Source organism: Podarcis liolepis, assembly GCF_965112155.1.
Source record: "Podarcis liolepis genome assembly, chromosome: 16".
Lineage (NCBI taxonomy): Eukaryota > Metazoa > Chordata > Lepidosauria > Squamata > Lacertidae > Podarcis > Podarcis liolepis.
Window position 1 is genome coordinate 12029337 of NC_139567.1, and position 16547 is coordinate 12045883.

At 47.7% G+C, this 16547-nt stretch overlaps 1 protein-coding gene across 5 annotated transcripts in view; it reads left to right on the forward strand.

Annotated features, from left to right (window-relative positions):
* Window positions 1-10039, forward strand: part of ROBO4 (roundabout guidance receptor 4) — a 101381-nt gene extending 91342 nt beyond the window's left edge. For 2 of the 5 annotated variants that reach the window (XM_083480365.1, XM_083480366.1), the window contains exons 19-20: window positions 1462-1731; window positions 7757-10039. In XM_083480365.1, coding sequence (XP_083336491.1) covers window positions 1462-1731; window positions 7757-7923 — 437 coding nt within the window. In that variant the 3' untranslated portion in view covers window positions 7924-10039. The remainder of the gene's footprint in view (window positions 1-1461; window positions 1732-7756) is intronic. The other 3 variants (XM_083480367.1, XM_083480368.1, XM_083480364.1) reach the window with 2 other exon arrangements.
* Window positions 10040-16547: the final 6508 nt, after the last annotated feature.

The window sequence follows — 16547 nt, forward strand, 5'->3', positions numbered from 1 at the left end:
AATCAACATATGCATGTTTTATGCAGATTTGTGTACCTGTGTCTTTGTAATGCCCCTGAACAGCTTCATGTCTGAGAGGGAAAGAAAGTTCTCTCTTTCTTTACAGCAGGTATAATTTTGTAAACCTCTATCACACCCTTTGCCCTGACTTAGGCTGGAATCCTATACCTGTTTACTTGGGAATAATTTCCATAGGACTCAAACAGAATTGACTTCTGAGTAGATGTGCATAGGATTCCATTGCTTGTCATCTTTTTTCTTTTCTTTTTTCTTAGGAGCCACCCAAAAGCCTGTTTGTTTTATCACTCATTTGTTTATACAAATTATATACAGCTTAATTTAAAAAAGAAATCTGTAAGTGATTCTCATGCTCCAGACCATGCATCAATTTAATTTCCCTTGTCCTGCTTAGACCTGCATTCATCACAACACACATACCCTACAAGGGGAAAAAAACAAACTTCTAAACTGGAACATATTCAGCAATCTTGCACAGGTTGCAAACCCTTGAACGCTCCTAAACCCCCTTGTCAAAGGCACAGTCAGGGGGAATAAAATGATTTATTGGCCCACCATTTCATCACATATCGTAGGTGCAAAAGAGGATTGGAAATTGCATTAGGGATTCCAAGAGAATGTGGAGAGTTATTCCCAATTTTATTAATGCAAAACCTGAAATGTGGTGTTGTTGCTTCTACCTGTAGCATTAACTCCCCCCCCCTTTCTGTAACACCTCTGGCGTTTTCCCTTCCCTGCACTCCCAACAAACTGCTTTGGACTTGTCTGAGCGATACTAAGGAACAGGGCAACTGAATCTGCTTGCAATGATGTCATTATTTTTGCAGTTCAACGGGATCCCTTGGAGGTGGTTCTGGACATAGGGCAGGGATAGAGTGTCTGCTTTGCATGTAGGTGGTCCCAGATTCAATAATAATAATAATAATAATAATAATAATAATAATAATAATAATTTATATATACCCCGCCCATCTGACTGTTTCCCCAGCCACTCTGGGCGGCTTCCAATCGAGTGTTAAAAACAATACAGCATTAAACATTAAAAACTTCCCTAAACAGGGCTGCCTTCAGATGTCTTTTAAAGATAAGATAGCTGCTTATTTCCTTCACATCTGAAGGGAGGGCGTTCCACAGGGCAGGCGCCACTACCGAGAAGGCACTCTGGCATTTCACTGGCATTTCCAGGTACGAGTGGGTGAGAGCCCCATCTGACATCCTGGACAGACACTGTAAGCGCTGCAATGAATCAGAAGATGGACTCTCCTTCACTGGAGGTTTCCAACCAGAGGTTGGAAGGCCATCTGCCAGGGATTCTTTAGCAAAGGGGTTGTCCTTCATTGAGCCCTGGAGGTTCCTTCCTGCTCTGTGACTGTGGTTGGTCTTTATATGAAATCCCTGCTTCCCTTGAGTGGGTGGTGACCTGCCTGCTCTTCTCCCTTGCAGATATTTTGCCTTCAGCACCCCCTCTCAATGGACTCCTGCAACCACACGTTTCCTTGGAGAACTCAGAGGAAGCTGAGCAGAAGCCTCCCGGATCGCAGCTCCTTCCTGCGTGGGAGTGGAGCACAGATTGGGTGGATGAGGTGGAAGCCAAGTATCCGCAGAAGGCTGAGAACTGGAACGCCATCCCGGAGCTGGGAAGGGGAAAGGCAATGGCAGTAGCAGCGCCGGGAGAAACCCAGCCACTCACTTCTGCCTTGCAGGGGATAAAGGGCAAGTGTTTTTTGTCTTTTATTTATTTATTTGGGAAAGTAGCCTTGGAGGCTGCAATCTGAAACAGAAGAGCAAATGAGAGTAGAGACAAACTCTTCCCCTTCCTTCTCTCTTTTTAAAATATACATTTTTATTGAATTTTTAACCTATCAGTTCCAACAGTCATACAACATAACTTCTCATCTTATACAATGTTTTTAGACTTCCGTCAACAGCTCTGATGATTTTCCATTCTTTATGACTTATTTTGCATTTCTTAATTTCTATATTACATTTTGTTGTTGTTTAGTTGTTTAGTCGTGTCCGACTCTTTGTGACCCCATGGACCAGAGCACGCCAGGCACTTCTGTCTTCCACTGCCTCCCGCAGTTTGGTCAGGCTCATGTTTGTAGCTTCGAGAACACTGTCCAACCATCTTGTCCTATGTCGTCCCCTTCTCCTTGTGCCCTAGTTCTCTTCATAGTCTTTCTTGCAATATTTCAAATAATCCACCTTACAAAACTTCTTGCAGTCCTACTAGCGTAATCTGTTCATCACAATTACTTTTCAAACAGTTCATATATTTATTCCAGTCTTCTAAGAATCTCTGATCCCGCAGGTTTCGAATCCTTCCTGTTAATTTATCTAATTCTGCATAGTCCATCAACTTCATCCTCCATTCTTCTTTCGTCGGTAGTTCTTCTTGCTTCCATTCTTGCTGCTGTCATTGCATATAAAAACAACTTACAATCATGTCTATTAATATCATCTCCTACAATGCCAAGTAAAAATGCTTCTGGTTTCTTAATAAATGTATATTTCAACATCTTTTTCATCTCATTATATATCATTCCCCAGAAGTTTTTCCACTTTTTTACATTCCCACCACATATGATAAAAAGTGTTTTTTGTCATGTTCTTAATACCTGCATGTGGAGCAGATGTGGGATCCAGGGGCAAAAGAGGACCGGGCTCTCTGCACCTTTAACAGTTGCATTGAAGAATATATTTCACTAGATGCTGCTTGCATGACAAGCTGCACCTCCCAAGGTGACCCTCTCGTACACAGCCACCAAAGCAGGGGGACACACCTCTGTCCTCCTGCAAGGGATGTTTTCCAGAACCCATGCTTAGCTGCCTTACAGCTGATATCACAGAAAGGTAGAAATGCAGCTGGATCAAATAAATTGCAGCAACACCTGCAGCCAAGCTGGTGCCCAACGTAATGCTCTGCTTTCCTTTGGACCACATCAGTGAAGCTGAGAGGGAGGTCTTGTCATCTGGGCAGCCCAGGACCTCCATACTCTCTGTGCATACTTTCTCCCCAGGGAGGTCACTTTGGTGTTGCTAATGCAGCGGTTTGGCTTCATCCCCTCCATTGTCTCTCGAGACAGACAGGTGCCAACAACAACAATGAATTGGGGGTGATCCCTGCACTGTGGTCTAAACCACTGAGCCTCTTGGGCTTGCCGATCAGAAGGTCGGCAGTTTAAATCCCCGCAACGGGGTGAGCTCCTGCCGCTTGGTCCCTGCTCCTGCCAACCTAGCAGTTCGAAAGCACACCAGTGCAAGTAGATAAATAGGTACCACTCGGGCAGGAAGGTAAACGGTCTTTCCATGCACTGCTCTGGCTTCGCCAGAAGCGGCTTAGTCATGCTGGCCACATGACCCGGAAAAACTGTCTGCGGAAGTGGACAAACGCCGGTTCCTTTGGCCTGTAAAGTGAGATGAGCGCTGCAACCCCAGTGCCATCTGCGACTGGACTTAACTGTCAGGGGTCCTTTACCTTTACCTTTACCCTGCAAAAAGCCAGCTTGAAATCCCTATGCACCAGCTGATGCGCAGGGAGATTAATCCACCTTGGTCACTATCTTCCCTCCACCCACCCAGGCCAATTTTAACAGGTGGGTGGATCAACCCACCTGTCGATCACCTGACATTGTTATGACATCATATGAGTGACAGGTGGGTTGTCCCCCACACCTGTTGACATTGGCCTTTGGGATGGCAGGAGATAAAGATCTGGCCAACTGAGCCAAAATTGCTTCCCGCTCCTGTACTAAAGCTACAGACGTCCTTTCCCTTTTTGCATCTGGCTAGCCTGGGAGCAGGCCCAGCATCCAGATGTGGCATTGTTGGGCAGCTGCAGGGTCCCGGTAACCTACTCCCATCATCCCTGACCACTGGCTGTGGTGCTTGGAGCTGATGGGATTTGGAGGCTGACAACATCTGGAGGGCAAAACCTGGAGGGCCCCCACCCATGTCTCCACCCCATCCTAGAGCAATCTTACATTGAGAGGATGGTGGGAAATGTAAATGGTGGCTCCCCCCCCCCCAGCACTGATTCAGAGCACTGCTGCTGCCACAGTTCATAAATTTTCTGTGTTCTGCTTGGTTGTGCCAGAGGCTTGACTTCCGACTGGGAATTGTTCATCTAAGGCGATCCCAATCCGTCAAGTCAAGCTGACAGGGTGCGGAGGTGGACTTTGCCCTCTGGACCCTCAGTAATGTTGTTTGCACCCTAAAAGTCCTGACCTTCTGGAACTGAGCTGATGGAAGTCAGGCGGCAAGAAATTCAAGCTAAATAGGGAGGGCATTGTCATGTGGTTTGCTGGGGACAATAAACGGCAGGGGAAAAGAATGGTTCTCCTGATTTGCAGCGGCCTTGTCTGTTCATTGCAAACAGGACATACGCAACTCTCTTGCCCAGGGTTGGCCAGCCTTTTGACACAAGAGATTCCTTTGCACTTACGAGTTGGGTAGATTAAACAGCCAGGATAGGAGGGAGCTTTTCAACCCCTTGGTAACTTGGTAAATCGCCACACCTGCCAAAATGCCCTTGGCCTCCTCAGCTACTCAAGATACACAGACTTTGTTAATTGCAAGAGGTCCCCTGCCTGACCCAGATCTGAGAAGCTGCTCTGCTGGCCAACATGAGAGCATCACACATGGTGATTTGGGCCATTGCAACTCCTGTACTTCAGCAAATTTGCTGCTTGTTTTGCAAATTTTGCTGAAAGCCACCTGCTTTCGAAGGAATAGGGTGACCCCCCCCCATTCAACTGCCTATGTGGCTTCTCTCCTTTTGGGTGGGTATGTCTTATAAATTGCCAGAGGTGCGGTGAATTGGGGCCAGTGTCTGCAGTCCATGACTGCTCCATGGTGGGGGCAGGGGGGCACAGAGAAGACCTATTGATTTCCAATGCTCTGACTGACTGATGGCCTCCCACACCTTTGCGCCTCAGCAAGCAAGGAAGAGAGATTCAATTAGTGATGGAAGTATCCCGTGCACCTTGCCCCCCCTGCCATATCCACTTTGGATCAGAGCCTCACACGGGAGAAAGCCTCACTCCCCAAGATAGCTCTGAGCGATGCCTCTTGTGGATCACAGCAAGCATCCATCAAAGGCATTCGGGGGGCGGAAGGCAGGTGCAAAAAAGAGCAGGCCAGGGCTGCTCCTGCGTCTTCAAGAGTTGTGTTGTAGAGGGAAGGCGGATGAGGCTCATAGCTCAGTCCTGCAGCACCTGCCTTGCATCCCGAAGGTCCCAAATTCAATCCCTGGCATCTCCAGGTAGGGCTGGTAGAGAGGCCTGCCTGAAACCAGCCAGGATAGACAACATTGAGCAAGAGAGGCCAATTGGTCTGCCTCAGTCTAAGGCAGCTTCCTATATTCTTATGATAGGAATCTGCTGTACCTTTAATTAGCATGGTCCATTGGAAACTCCTCCTGCACCTTTAATAATTGAGCCAAATAGGGGAGTTGAGCAGGTGACAAGCTACATCTGCAGAAACTCCCTCTTCTGATTAACTGGCAGAAGTCCTGTCCTTGTTTTTGTTTGTTTGTTTCCAGCAGGCCATTGTATTCAGAGTTCACTGAGCCTCTCTGGCGTCCTTGAAGGAGAATAGTTGGATCATCAATAGAGAGCACTTGTCATATTACAAACTAAGTCACAGACCGTGATCTATGTACTCTGGCAAGAAGGCTGAGTACTGTGCAGTGATAAGTACTTATGACAGTGCTGGTGCTATATTGCTCTGCCTTTGTTCTTGGCAGTCTATACCACCGCGGGAGATCAGCCACTCATCAGAGGCAGCCGCCAATTAAGGCCAGGTTGGACAGCCTCTGGCTCGCCAGCAACATCTGGAGGGACAATGCCAGTGGCTTTCAACTAGTGTGCTGTGGCACCCTGGGGTGCCTTGAATGATGGACAGGGGTGCCATCGGCAACACTGGCCTCTGTTCCTCTTTCCTTCCCTCTGATGCCCTCTTGCGTCTCTGCCTCCCAAAGGCTTGCACAGCTGTTTGTTGCAGCAGCCCTGGTGATAAGCTCTCCCGGAGAATGGTGCTTCTGGGGCTGGCCAGGGGGTGCTGGCTGACAGGAGCTGAGACAAGTGGGTGAGGGAGTCAAGCCAGCCAGTACAACAGCCCTTGCTGTTGGGAATGGAAAGACTAGTGGGAGGTTGGGCAGGCAGGCAGGCACCACACTGGCCTTTCTTGTGCTTGCTGTGTGCAAGGCCTGCCTGGGAGCTGAGTGCCTGGTGTTGAAGGGGAGACTTTCCAACATGCAGGCCCAGCAGCGCCTGCTGCTGCCACTGCTGTCTCCCAAGGTAAGGTGCTAGCCTCACGTTCACCTTCGGCCATTCTTTGTTGGACCACTAAGGCTGGTGGGCATCCTCTTTCCATGCCCCTGTGGGGCAGTGTGAGGAGGCAGCTCTCCTTGGGGCAGAGGGGACAGCTCAGAGACTGGGGGCGGCAGCTGTGGCTGCCCAGAGGACTCCCAAGGAGAGGGAGAGGAGATGAGGCTGAGGAAACACTCCACAAGGGGGGTGTTTGAAAAAGAGTGAGAGGCTGCCAGCTCTGCAGGCAAGGGGTGGCATAACTGGGCTCCTGAGCCCCACAGGGGTGCCGCAGAAAGAATGTAATTGGTCATGGGAGCTGTGGGCTCAAAAAGGTTGAAAACCTCTGGACAATGCAGTATTAGCGCCCATGGGCCCTGGCATGCACATGCTTAAACAGATGCTGACACATGTTTGTAGCTGCCCTCATTAACTGCCACTCTCTGGGCTGTCCTTAGCCTACTCCCTGCAAGCCTTCAGGCCCCACACTCACTGCCAAGAGGACCGGTTGAAATAGTGTCCCCTTAGGTGCAGAAGCAGACATTTTGCATGGGGCAAGTTGTTCTGTTGAGGGGCCATAGCTTGGTTGAAGAGCATCTGCTCTTCATGTAGATGGTCCCAGTTCCAGCTCTGGCATCTCCAGTTAGGACTGGGACAGATCCCTCTATAGAGTGCCCTGCCAGTTAGTGTAGACAATATGGTGCTAGGTGAACCAATTCTGCCTAAGTCAGTTTCCTAAACTAATAGGTCTCTTACTGAGATTCTTCAGAAATTTGTTGGGGTTCACAGAAGGCAGAGGAGGAATGAAACAGAGACTTCTCAGTAGAAGTTGTTTGAATAAAGAGCTGTTTCCGTGGAGTTATCCCTTGAGTTGTCAACTTTTTCTGTTTTGCTGCTCCTGCTCCTATGCTTTTAACAACTCACAAGCCATACTGCACTTTAGATTATTATTTTTATCTGACATGGAGAAAAAACTCCATAATTTGTTGTTAAAGGCAGAGGTGCAAGGCCCATAAAAATGGGCAGTTCTAACCTTGCTTATACCAAAAGGCAGCAAGCTCTTTATTTGGACGTCTGCTCGTTGCACTTTTTGGATATTATTATTATTTTGCTTCTTTTCAGGGATGTGGGGGGGAAGAGATAGTTCTTCTAGGATATGGTGAGCAAAAGCCCTGCTGTAGGAAAAGTGCCTTTGTTTGCACCAGAGGGAGGCCTGCCGGGCACACGCTTTTGACCGGCTCCAGTATGTGCACACAGGATTTTTCCCTTGGTTGTCAAAGCAACGGCTTCTGGCTTTGCCCAAATCTTCTGTGCCCCTGCCCTGGTGCGTCAGTATTGCCTGGAACAATATCCTTTTTTGTGCTTGAGCTACAGCCCCTCCCTGCCCCTTCCCCAAAGGACAGTAATAGCAACAGACTGTTTCTTTTCAGGTGCCTGCAAGTCTGACTCAAGCAGCTATCCAGACAGAGAAGCTGGGGCCATCAAGGCTCCTCTGACAGCTACCCAGGACTCTGGGTCAGGATCCTTTGCCATTCCCAAGAGAGGAGAGGAACCGGTTGTGGAGAAGCTTGCCACGCCAAACAAAGGGGGTCGCTGAGAAGGCCGGAGAGCACATCTGAGTGTGGGGACAAAGGTGCATGAAGCAGATCAAGGCAGGCCCCTCTTGCTCTTCCTTGGAAAGGGGTCTGTCAGGATTAGAGAGGGATGGGGGAGACGTTCAATTCAGTTTGCATTGAGAGGAGGATTGATCAAATTCACACTTTTCAAAATGATACACAGACCATAACCCAAACATCCTTTGAAATCTGCCCTTGTCCCGATTTTGCAATGCACTTCTCCAATCAATGTTTACAAAATATGGCTAGATTATTGGAGAGGGTGCATGAAAAGGAATACATTAGCAAAAATAATATACCCCAAAAAGAATTATATTAGGGGAAATTGCCTGCAAAAAAATATATGTACGTTAGTTAAAACTGCATTTCAAAAAGTGTTTATTAGGAGAAATTCGCATGCCGGTGAATTTTCACGAGGAATTGCAAATCGCTGGGAAAATGTGGAGAACAGAATTTAAGACTGGGAAAAATGAGGAACTGAGGGAACAAAAATTGACAGCTCCTTCATTCCCTAGCTCTAATCAGTATCTCTTCTTGGCCAGTAGACTTTCACCAATCTTGGCCTTTGTCAACAAACCCAAGCATATATTTGTAATCCCTTCCGGGAAGGAGAATTTCCATGGAAGTTCCTTGGAAGTCCTTGAGCCAGTTCTGCCTGCATGCCGTGGACCTTTGCAAAATTTCAGAAAGTCTCTTCTCATTCTAGCATCTCTCAGGGGGAGACAAACCCCTGTCTGAAACCCTGGACTGATGACAGCACTGAGTTCGAGGGATCAATGGCCTGGTTCTTTGTAACCTCCTCTTCTCACCTCAACCATAGCATTGTTCATAATATATGTGGAAGAAGGAACCTGCCCGTATCGTGTTCACAATTTTTTTTAGCTTTGAGACTAGTTTGGACTATTGAGCATCATGCAGCCCTGTGCAAACTTAAGTGGGAGTAAGCCTCATGGAACACAGCGAGACTTCCTTCTGAGTCAAAATGCACAGAATTCTGATGTCAGTGAGTCAGGCCTGGGATTCACCTTCTCTCATTTTATCCTTGGTGTTCCAGTGTATGTTTTTTGGGGGGGATAGGGAAAAAGATATCAGTTTACAGTTTTTGAACTGGTCCTTCTATAGCCTGCCATGATGATCTGCAGTCCTGAGCAGATGATCTAGTGGTGCAATTGCATAATTTTAGACTGTGTTCCTAACACCCCTCCCCTCTTTTGACAGCAATATATATTACTTAACTTCAAAATGTGGTAAGCCAGCATTTAGGATTGATGCATTTAGGAGCCTTCCCGCTCCTGCAGCTGAATGGATCCCTGGACATCTGCCCCAAAGTCCTACCTGGATGGCACCACTGAGCTGAACGTATTTAGCTTTGCAACAGGAAAACCTTCACCTGCTGATTCTTGCATATTAAATGGACTATAAAGGGAGAGGAGCAAAGCCAGACCAGTGTTTTCTTCTCCTTCTCCTGGCCATATTGGCAACTCTTCAGAAGTCTGATCATTGCAGGAGCCTCTGAGGTGGAGATCAGTGTCAGGATAATGAAGAAAAACCCTCTGGGCCTTTTCTTCATTGGCTTCTCTCCCAGGATCCATCAGCCTCTGCCACCATCTGGGTTGCTGACTTGCAAGGACATTTCTACTGGGCAGGGGGGCACTTTTTCTAATCTCCTACTTAACTATTGATTGCCAACCCTGTGGATTTTTAAAGTTTGGACTGAGGTCCCCACCACCACCGTCCCCATGCAGCCTGCAGTGGTTTCTGAGAGAGAGAGAGAAAAAAAAGAAAGAAAGAAAGAAAGAAAGAAAGAAAGAAAGAAAGAAAGAAAGAAAGAAAGAAAGAAAGAAAGAAAGAAAGAAAGAAAGAATCTTCAAAGTGGAGAAAATAGCAACTTGGTAATCATTTTAAACTTGGGCAGCCCTTTGTTGCTTTCTCTGTTTTTACCTTCTTGCAGGAGAACTGTTTACGTCGCTGCAAACATTTTCTTTCTTTCGCATGTCTACTAATTGTGCCTGATGTGGCGCAGCTACTAACTTTTTCATGTGTGTGTGTGTGTGGCCTTACTGTGTAAATAAATTGAAACATTTCCAAAAGGTGCAATCCATTTCATAGCATCACAGTGTTTCAAAGAGGCCATAGGTACGTGCCAGTTGTTTCCTTCTGTACATCCTTTACCTAAGAGGTATTTACAACTGACCAGGTTGGGGGTGAGGGAAAGCAGGGGAGAAGTTGGTTCAGGGCAAGTCATCCCCAGAGGATGTGGGTGTCCATTTCCCAGACCATCCAACTGATAGAATTCAGCAAGGAGTGTACTTTAAGACATGGTAGCTGCTCAAAGAGACCCAAAAGTTCCATACAGGGGCTGGAAACCTCAGGTACAGGGCCAAATGCAGCTCTCTGTCTGGTCCTTAGACTTCTCCCCAGGCCACACCTCTCCCCAGTCCTACTGCCGGACTATAAAGTGTCCTTCAACTCTGCCTCTTGCATGCATATTTGTGTGTGTGTGTGTGTGTGTGTGTGTGTGTGTGTGTGTGTACACACAGAAAGAGAGAGACTAAATCTGTCACCTAGTTTGTCACTAAATGGATATACACTATTTTATTTCATTTATTTACCGCCCTTGATCATAAGATCTCAGGGTGGTTCACAGAATAAAATACAGGATAAAAACATGAAAATAAATAAAACAAATCAGCAAAACAAGAACCCTTGCTTCCCACATTTAACACATTTAACACATTTAAAAGGCTGTATAATATTAGTCAGTCAAAGGCCTGATGGAAGAGCAACATTCAAAACCTGACGGTGATTCGGAAACTTTGGCTAGTGCAGAATTCAGCAGCCAGGTTGCTCATCAGGGCAGGACTGTTTGAGCATATTAAAATTATCCTGGTCTGACTGCACTGGCTACCAATTAGATTCCGGGCCCAATTGAAGGCGCTGGTTTTGACCTATAAAGCCTTCATCAGCTCAGGACCACAATACAGTGGTGCCCCGCAAGACGAATGCCTCGCAAGACAGAAAACCCACTAGACGAAAGGGTTTTCTGTTTTGGAGGTGCTTCGCGAAACGAATTTCCTATGGGCTTGCTTCGCAAGACGAAAATGTCTTGCGAGTTCCTGCGGGGTTTTTTTCCTTCCCCCCTCCCCTTTTCCCCAAGCCGCTAAGCCGCTTATCAGCTGATCCTAAGCCGCTAAGCCGCTTAACAGCTGATCCACTAAGCCGCTTATCAGCTGATCCGCTAAGCCGCTTAACAGCTGATCCGCTAAGCCCGCTAAGCCGCTAATAGCGCTAATCCACTAAGCCGCTAATGGGCTTGCTTCGCAAGATGAAAAAACCGCAAGACGAAGAGACTCGCGGAATGGATTCTTTTCGTCTTGCGAGGCACCACTGTACCTCAAGCACTGCCTCTTTCCATATGAACACACCCGGACCCTGGGATCATCTTCTGAGGCCCTTCTTCGTGTGCCTCCTCCTCAAGAGGTCCAAAGGGTGGCAACACGAGAACGGGCCTTCTCTGCAGTGGCTCCCCCATCTGTGGAATGCTCTCCCCAGGGAAGTTCGCCTGGAGCCTTCATTATACACCTGTAGGCACCAAGCAAAAACATTTCTTTTTAACCAGGCTTTGGTTGTTTTGATTGACATCCTGTGTGGTGTTGGGGTTTTTTTTTGGGGGGGGGTGTTATTGGGTTGTTTTTATTTTGATTATGTATTTGATTATGTCCTGAGACCTCTGGGTATAGGGCAGTATTATAATAATAATAATAATAATAATAATAATAATAATAATAATAATAAAAGGTAAAAGGCAAAGGACCCCTGGACGGTTAACTCCAATCAAAGATGACTATGGGGTTGTGGCGTTCATCTCACTTTCAGGCCAAGGGAGCCAGTGTTTGTCCACAGACAGCTTTCCAGGCCATATGGCCAGCATGACTAAACTTCTTCTGGTGCAATGGAACACTGTGATGGAAAGCAGAGCGTATAGAAATGCCATTTACCTTCCCACTGCAGCAGTACCTATTTATTTTCTTGCACTGGCATGCTTTCAAACTTCTGGGTTGGCAGAAGGTAGTACTGTGGAACCTTGGGTTGCGGACATATTCCGTGATGGAGGCACATCCACAACCCGCAGCGTTCGCATCCTGAAGCGCTGCATATGTACAGACGCTGGTGTGATTTAGCGCTTCTGCGCATGTGCAAAGCACGATTTAGCACCTCTGCACGTGCATGAGCGACAAAACCCGGAAGTAACCCGTTCTGCTACTTCCGGGTTTCCCGCAGTCCGCAACCCGAAAACACGTAACCTGAAGCATCCGTAACATGAGGTATGACTGTAACAACAACAACAACCAGCACTTTGAATTGGGCCCGGAAACTAATTGGCAGTCAGTGCAGCCAGGCCAGGATCAGTGTAATATGTTCAAACAGGATTGGTGTAATATGTGTCGTGCAGATACATTTCTGCATATCAGTAAAGATTCTAAACTGTTGGGGAGAACCCTCCTTTTGTATTAAGCAGCATTAATAAAACCTCTCCGAGTAAGGGGGGGGGGATAATATCTCTCACTTATCCTGCTTATATGGGAAATAAGAACATAGGAACATAAGTGGAGCCTGCTGGAGGAGTCCAGTAGTCACAGTGGCCACCCAGAAACCATGAAGCAGGACCTGAGCTCTGAAGCATTCTCCCCTCCTTCCGAGATCTGCTCCTTTCACCTTACCTCCAAATATATCTTGCTGGGGATCAGAACGGGGCTATTGCACTCAGGTCCTCTGGCTGGCCATGGTGGGAGCACAGGATGTCAGGCTAGAGAGGCCTAGCAGAGCACTTAGGTTCTTAAATGTCATCATTAGGAAATACGGACCAGGTGGGTTCATAGGTTCCACCCGTACAGTTGCCCTGGCACCTCACTACAAGCCTTGGCCCTCGCCGAGCTCAACGCAGAAACCCAGAGGAGGTTGGGCTTTCGGTATTTTTGTATTCCGGTCAGACCCACAGCCTTCAGTGAGCCAAGAAAGGGTCAGGGAGTTAAGTGCTTGTGCTCAGTTTGAGAAGAGGGATGGATAATTTTATGGCCGCAATGATAATTTTATGAGCAGAGCTTTTGCTTCTTAAGACAAGCTAATTGGATTTGGTGTTTTCGGGACATTGGCTGAGCGGCGGGAGAGCTGGGCATGAAGTTCTGCCTCTGTGAGCAGCCTGGCCTAATTACTCAACTGCATCAATTACCATTAGGGGGGGAACAAGGCACCATTTGCTTGGCCCATCACTGGTCCCCCTCTGCAGCATCTTCTTGGCTTATTGATGGCTGAGGGTTTCTCCTGCTTGCTGCTCTTGCAGAAAATGATATTGCTAAACCCTGAGCTGCCCACGTTGAGCCTGGATCTTGGAGAGCATTGAGGCAAAGACACTGAGCAGGAAACGAGACTGTCCCTGGAGCAATTCTTACCTCTGCCACAGACTCAGAAGGGGGCCTCTAGCAAATATGGTTTTGCTCAGCCTCAGCCTCCTCACCTGTCATATTGGGATAACAGTACTGGCCTGCATTACAGGGTTGTTGCAATGATTACTGAGATCAAGGATGTCGAAAGTGGCACAAGTACATACCCTCCAACATTTCTCTGATGTAAATTGGGATGCCCTATTCCATAACAACAACAACAACAACAACAAAGGCTTTATTATTTATACTCCGCCCATCTGACTGGGTTTCTCCAGCCACTCTGGGCAGTTTTCAACATATATAAAAACATAATAAAACATTAAACATTAAAACATGTCCCTATACAGGGCTGAATTCATATGTCTTCTAAAGGTTGTATCTTCTTATCTCCTTGGCTCTGGGGTCCCATAACTCCATACCCTCCATAAATTCTCTGATGAAAATAGGGACGTCCTAAGGATAAGCAGAATCAAAAGAGAAATTGGGATGACTTCTGTAAATATGGGACTGTCCCTGGAGAATAGGTCTGTAAATGCTTAGTATTAAATGGTGCATAGAGCCTAGTTAAGGCCGCCATTGCCAGAAGTTATTCCAGGTACGATGGAACTTCAGTGAGCTTCCTCCTGCCTGCCTGTCCCCCCCACCCACCCTAAGGTTTGCTGGGGAACAAGCTTCCAGTGGAGTGAGCAGCAGCCTCCTGTTTCCCCACAATGTTCTGTAGCATTGGCAAGGTCACTGTCAGGGTTAGGCATGGCTGGGCACTTGCTAAGGCCCACCCCTTTGCAGGCCGTAGACCAATGGATTAGCATACCCACATTTTATGCAAATCTGTGTGCTCTTTGCTTGCTCTGTGCCTACATGCATTTACTGACAAGGGCAGTGGAGTCAAGATGCAGCTTTACTCCTCTTGAGATTTAACGTATTTTTTGCTCCATAAGACACACTTTTTTCCTCCTAAAAAGCAAGGGGAAATGTCTGTGCGTCTTGTGGAGTGAATGCTTACGGATGGCGGCGGGATCCTGCTGCAGTCACGAGCGGAGGATCCATGGCTCCCCTTCCTTCCCTCCTCCGTGGCTCGCTTTGAAGCAGCAAAGCGGGAAAGGAGCCGCTTACACAGGTGTAAGTGGCTCCTGTCCAGCTTTGCTGCTTTAAAGCGAGCCACAGAGGAGGGAGGGATGGACGGACAGGCTCTCCTTCGATCCCTTCTCCCTAGTTCAACTCCCTTTAAAGCAGCAAAGTGGGAGAGGAGCCACTTACAGGAGAGGAGGCTGCTGGGGTTCCTGTGCCGGGTCCGTCCAGGGGCCTGCTGCCTCCCCGCTCATCGCTCCTTGAGTGCGCACGCTAAAGAAACATACAGCTCCTGTCCCTTTCCCTCTTCCTCTGATATACCAGTAGTTTATTAAATAGTTTAGTACAACATTTGATTCAGAATATTCCCCCCCCACCCTGTTTTCCTCCTCTAAAAACTAGGTGCATCTTATGGTCAGATGCGTCTTATGGAGCGAAAAAATGCGGTAATTTCCAGAGACCCTGAAGAGGCATCTGAATCCAGACAAATGACAAAGGCGCTCAAGAGCCAATTCAGTGACACAAACTTTAGGAAGGTGTTCCCAGAACCAGGACCAGTGCAAGAAATACGGTGCAATGGCCATAGCTCAGCCATAGCGCAACCATTCTGCATACAGGTCCCAGATACGTTCCCCAGCATCTCCATGCAAGGCTGGGGGAGACTCCCTGTCTGAAGGAGGAGAAGGAACGTGGGGCAGGAGGAGAAGTCCCATTGCGCAGCTGGAAGTCCTTCTGTTGGCAGAGCATGCTAGGTGAATCTTGCCCATGACTCTCTTCCCCAAGAATCCTGGGAACTGGAGTTTACCCCTCACAATTTCCAGCTCTCTTAACAAGCTCCAGTTCCCTGGATTCTTGGAGGGGAAGCCATGGGTAGATGTCTGAGCCCCACATGTCCAGAGACCTCTGGCATAAGAGGAAGTGGACACTCTACTGATGCAAGAGGGAGAAGGGCTATTAGCAGCCACTGACTTCCTGGTACCATTGCGACGTGGAGTCGCACAAGGCGAAACTCTCAGCGGCCTCTTGCCTTCCTTTTGCCAGGCATCCAGAGGATCTTGGCAGCGTTCGGGGGGCCCATCTGGTTTAATCAGGGAACTCCAGAGGGGTTTCCTGTTGGAGAGGGGTTAAATAAACACAGGCAGCTGCTTAGCAGAGAGCTTGGAAACCCAAACCTTTTGTGTTCATTAAGTGTGGCCAAGCCAACCGCCCGCCCCCCGGCCTCCCCAGTTTCCTTCTATGTATTACGTAAACATCCCTTCCATCCCAGAACAGAAGCTTAATGCAATCGCCGATGATGAGTTTAGCATCTGCAGGCAGGAAGAACTGTGAGCTCAGGAGATTCGTCTGTAGCATTTGGGGCAGCTGCCATCCCAGGATGAAGTCAGCCACCATTTCTGTTGACTCTGCAATCGGCCACGTGGGATCAGAAGCTGGGGTCAGGCTGCAGGCTGCGAGGCTGGGGTACCTTACGACTCTACACGCCTATGATTCTATGATCTGTGTGAAGCAGCAGCCCAGGTAGAAGGGGGGGGGAGGATGCCTGCCCTTCAATGCACAGCTCACCTGGTCTCACCCCTACCATTTACGGATGCTCATGGTTAGATGAGGCAGAAAAACCTAATTGCATTGCAGTTTATACGCTTATTATATTATAATATTTACTACAGTTTTTGCAAGGAACTCAAGGTGGTGTACCTAGTTTTCCTCCTCCCCATTTTATCCTCACAGGTTAGGCTAAGAGTGAGTGACTGGCCTGAGGGTCACCAAGTGAGCTTCATGGCTCATTTGGGATTTGAACCCTGGTCAGGACAAAAATCACAAAAAAACCGAATCAGAGTGGTATTTGCTACCATTCTGGGTGTGTTTCTGTGTTTAGTTCATGAATGTTACATAATTACCTTATCTTCTGCATTGTTTTGAACATCTCCCTTCCACTGAAATTAATTGCATAATTAATTACATGTGTGTTGGCCGTTGCAAGATGAAGAGTTGTAGGTTTTAGCAGAAACTGAACTGTAGCGGAACAGAAACAGTGCGGATTGGAATGAACCCCAGATGGGACAGAAATCTCTGCCTCCTTACATCTCTAGCCC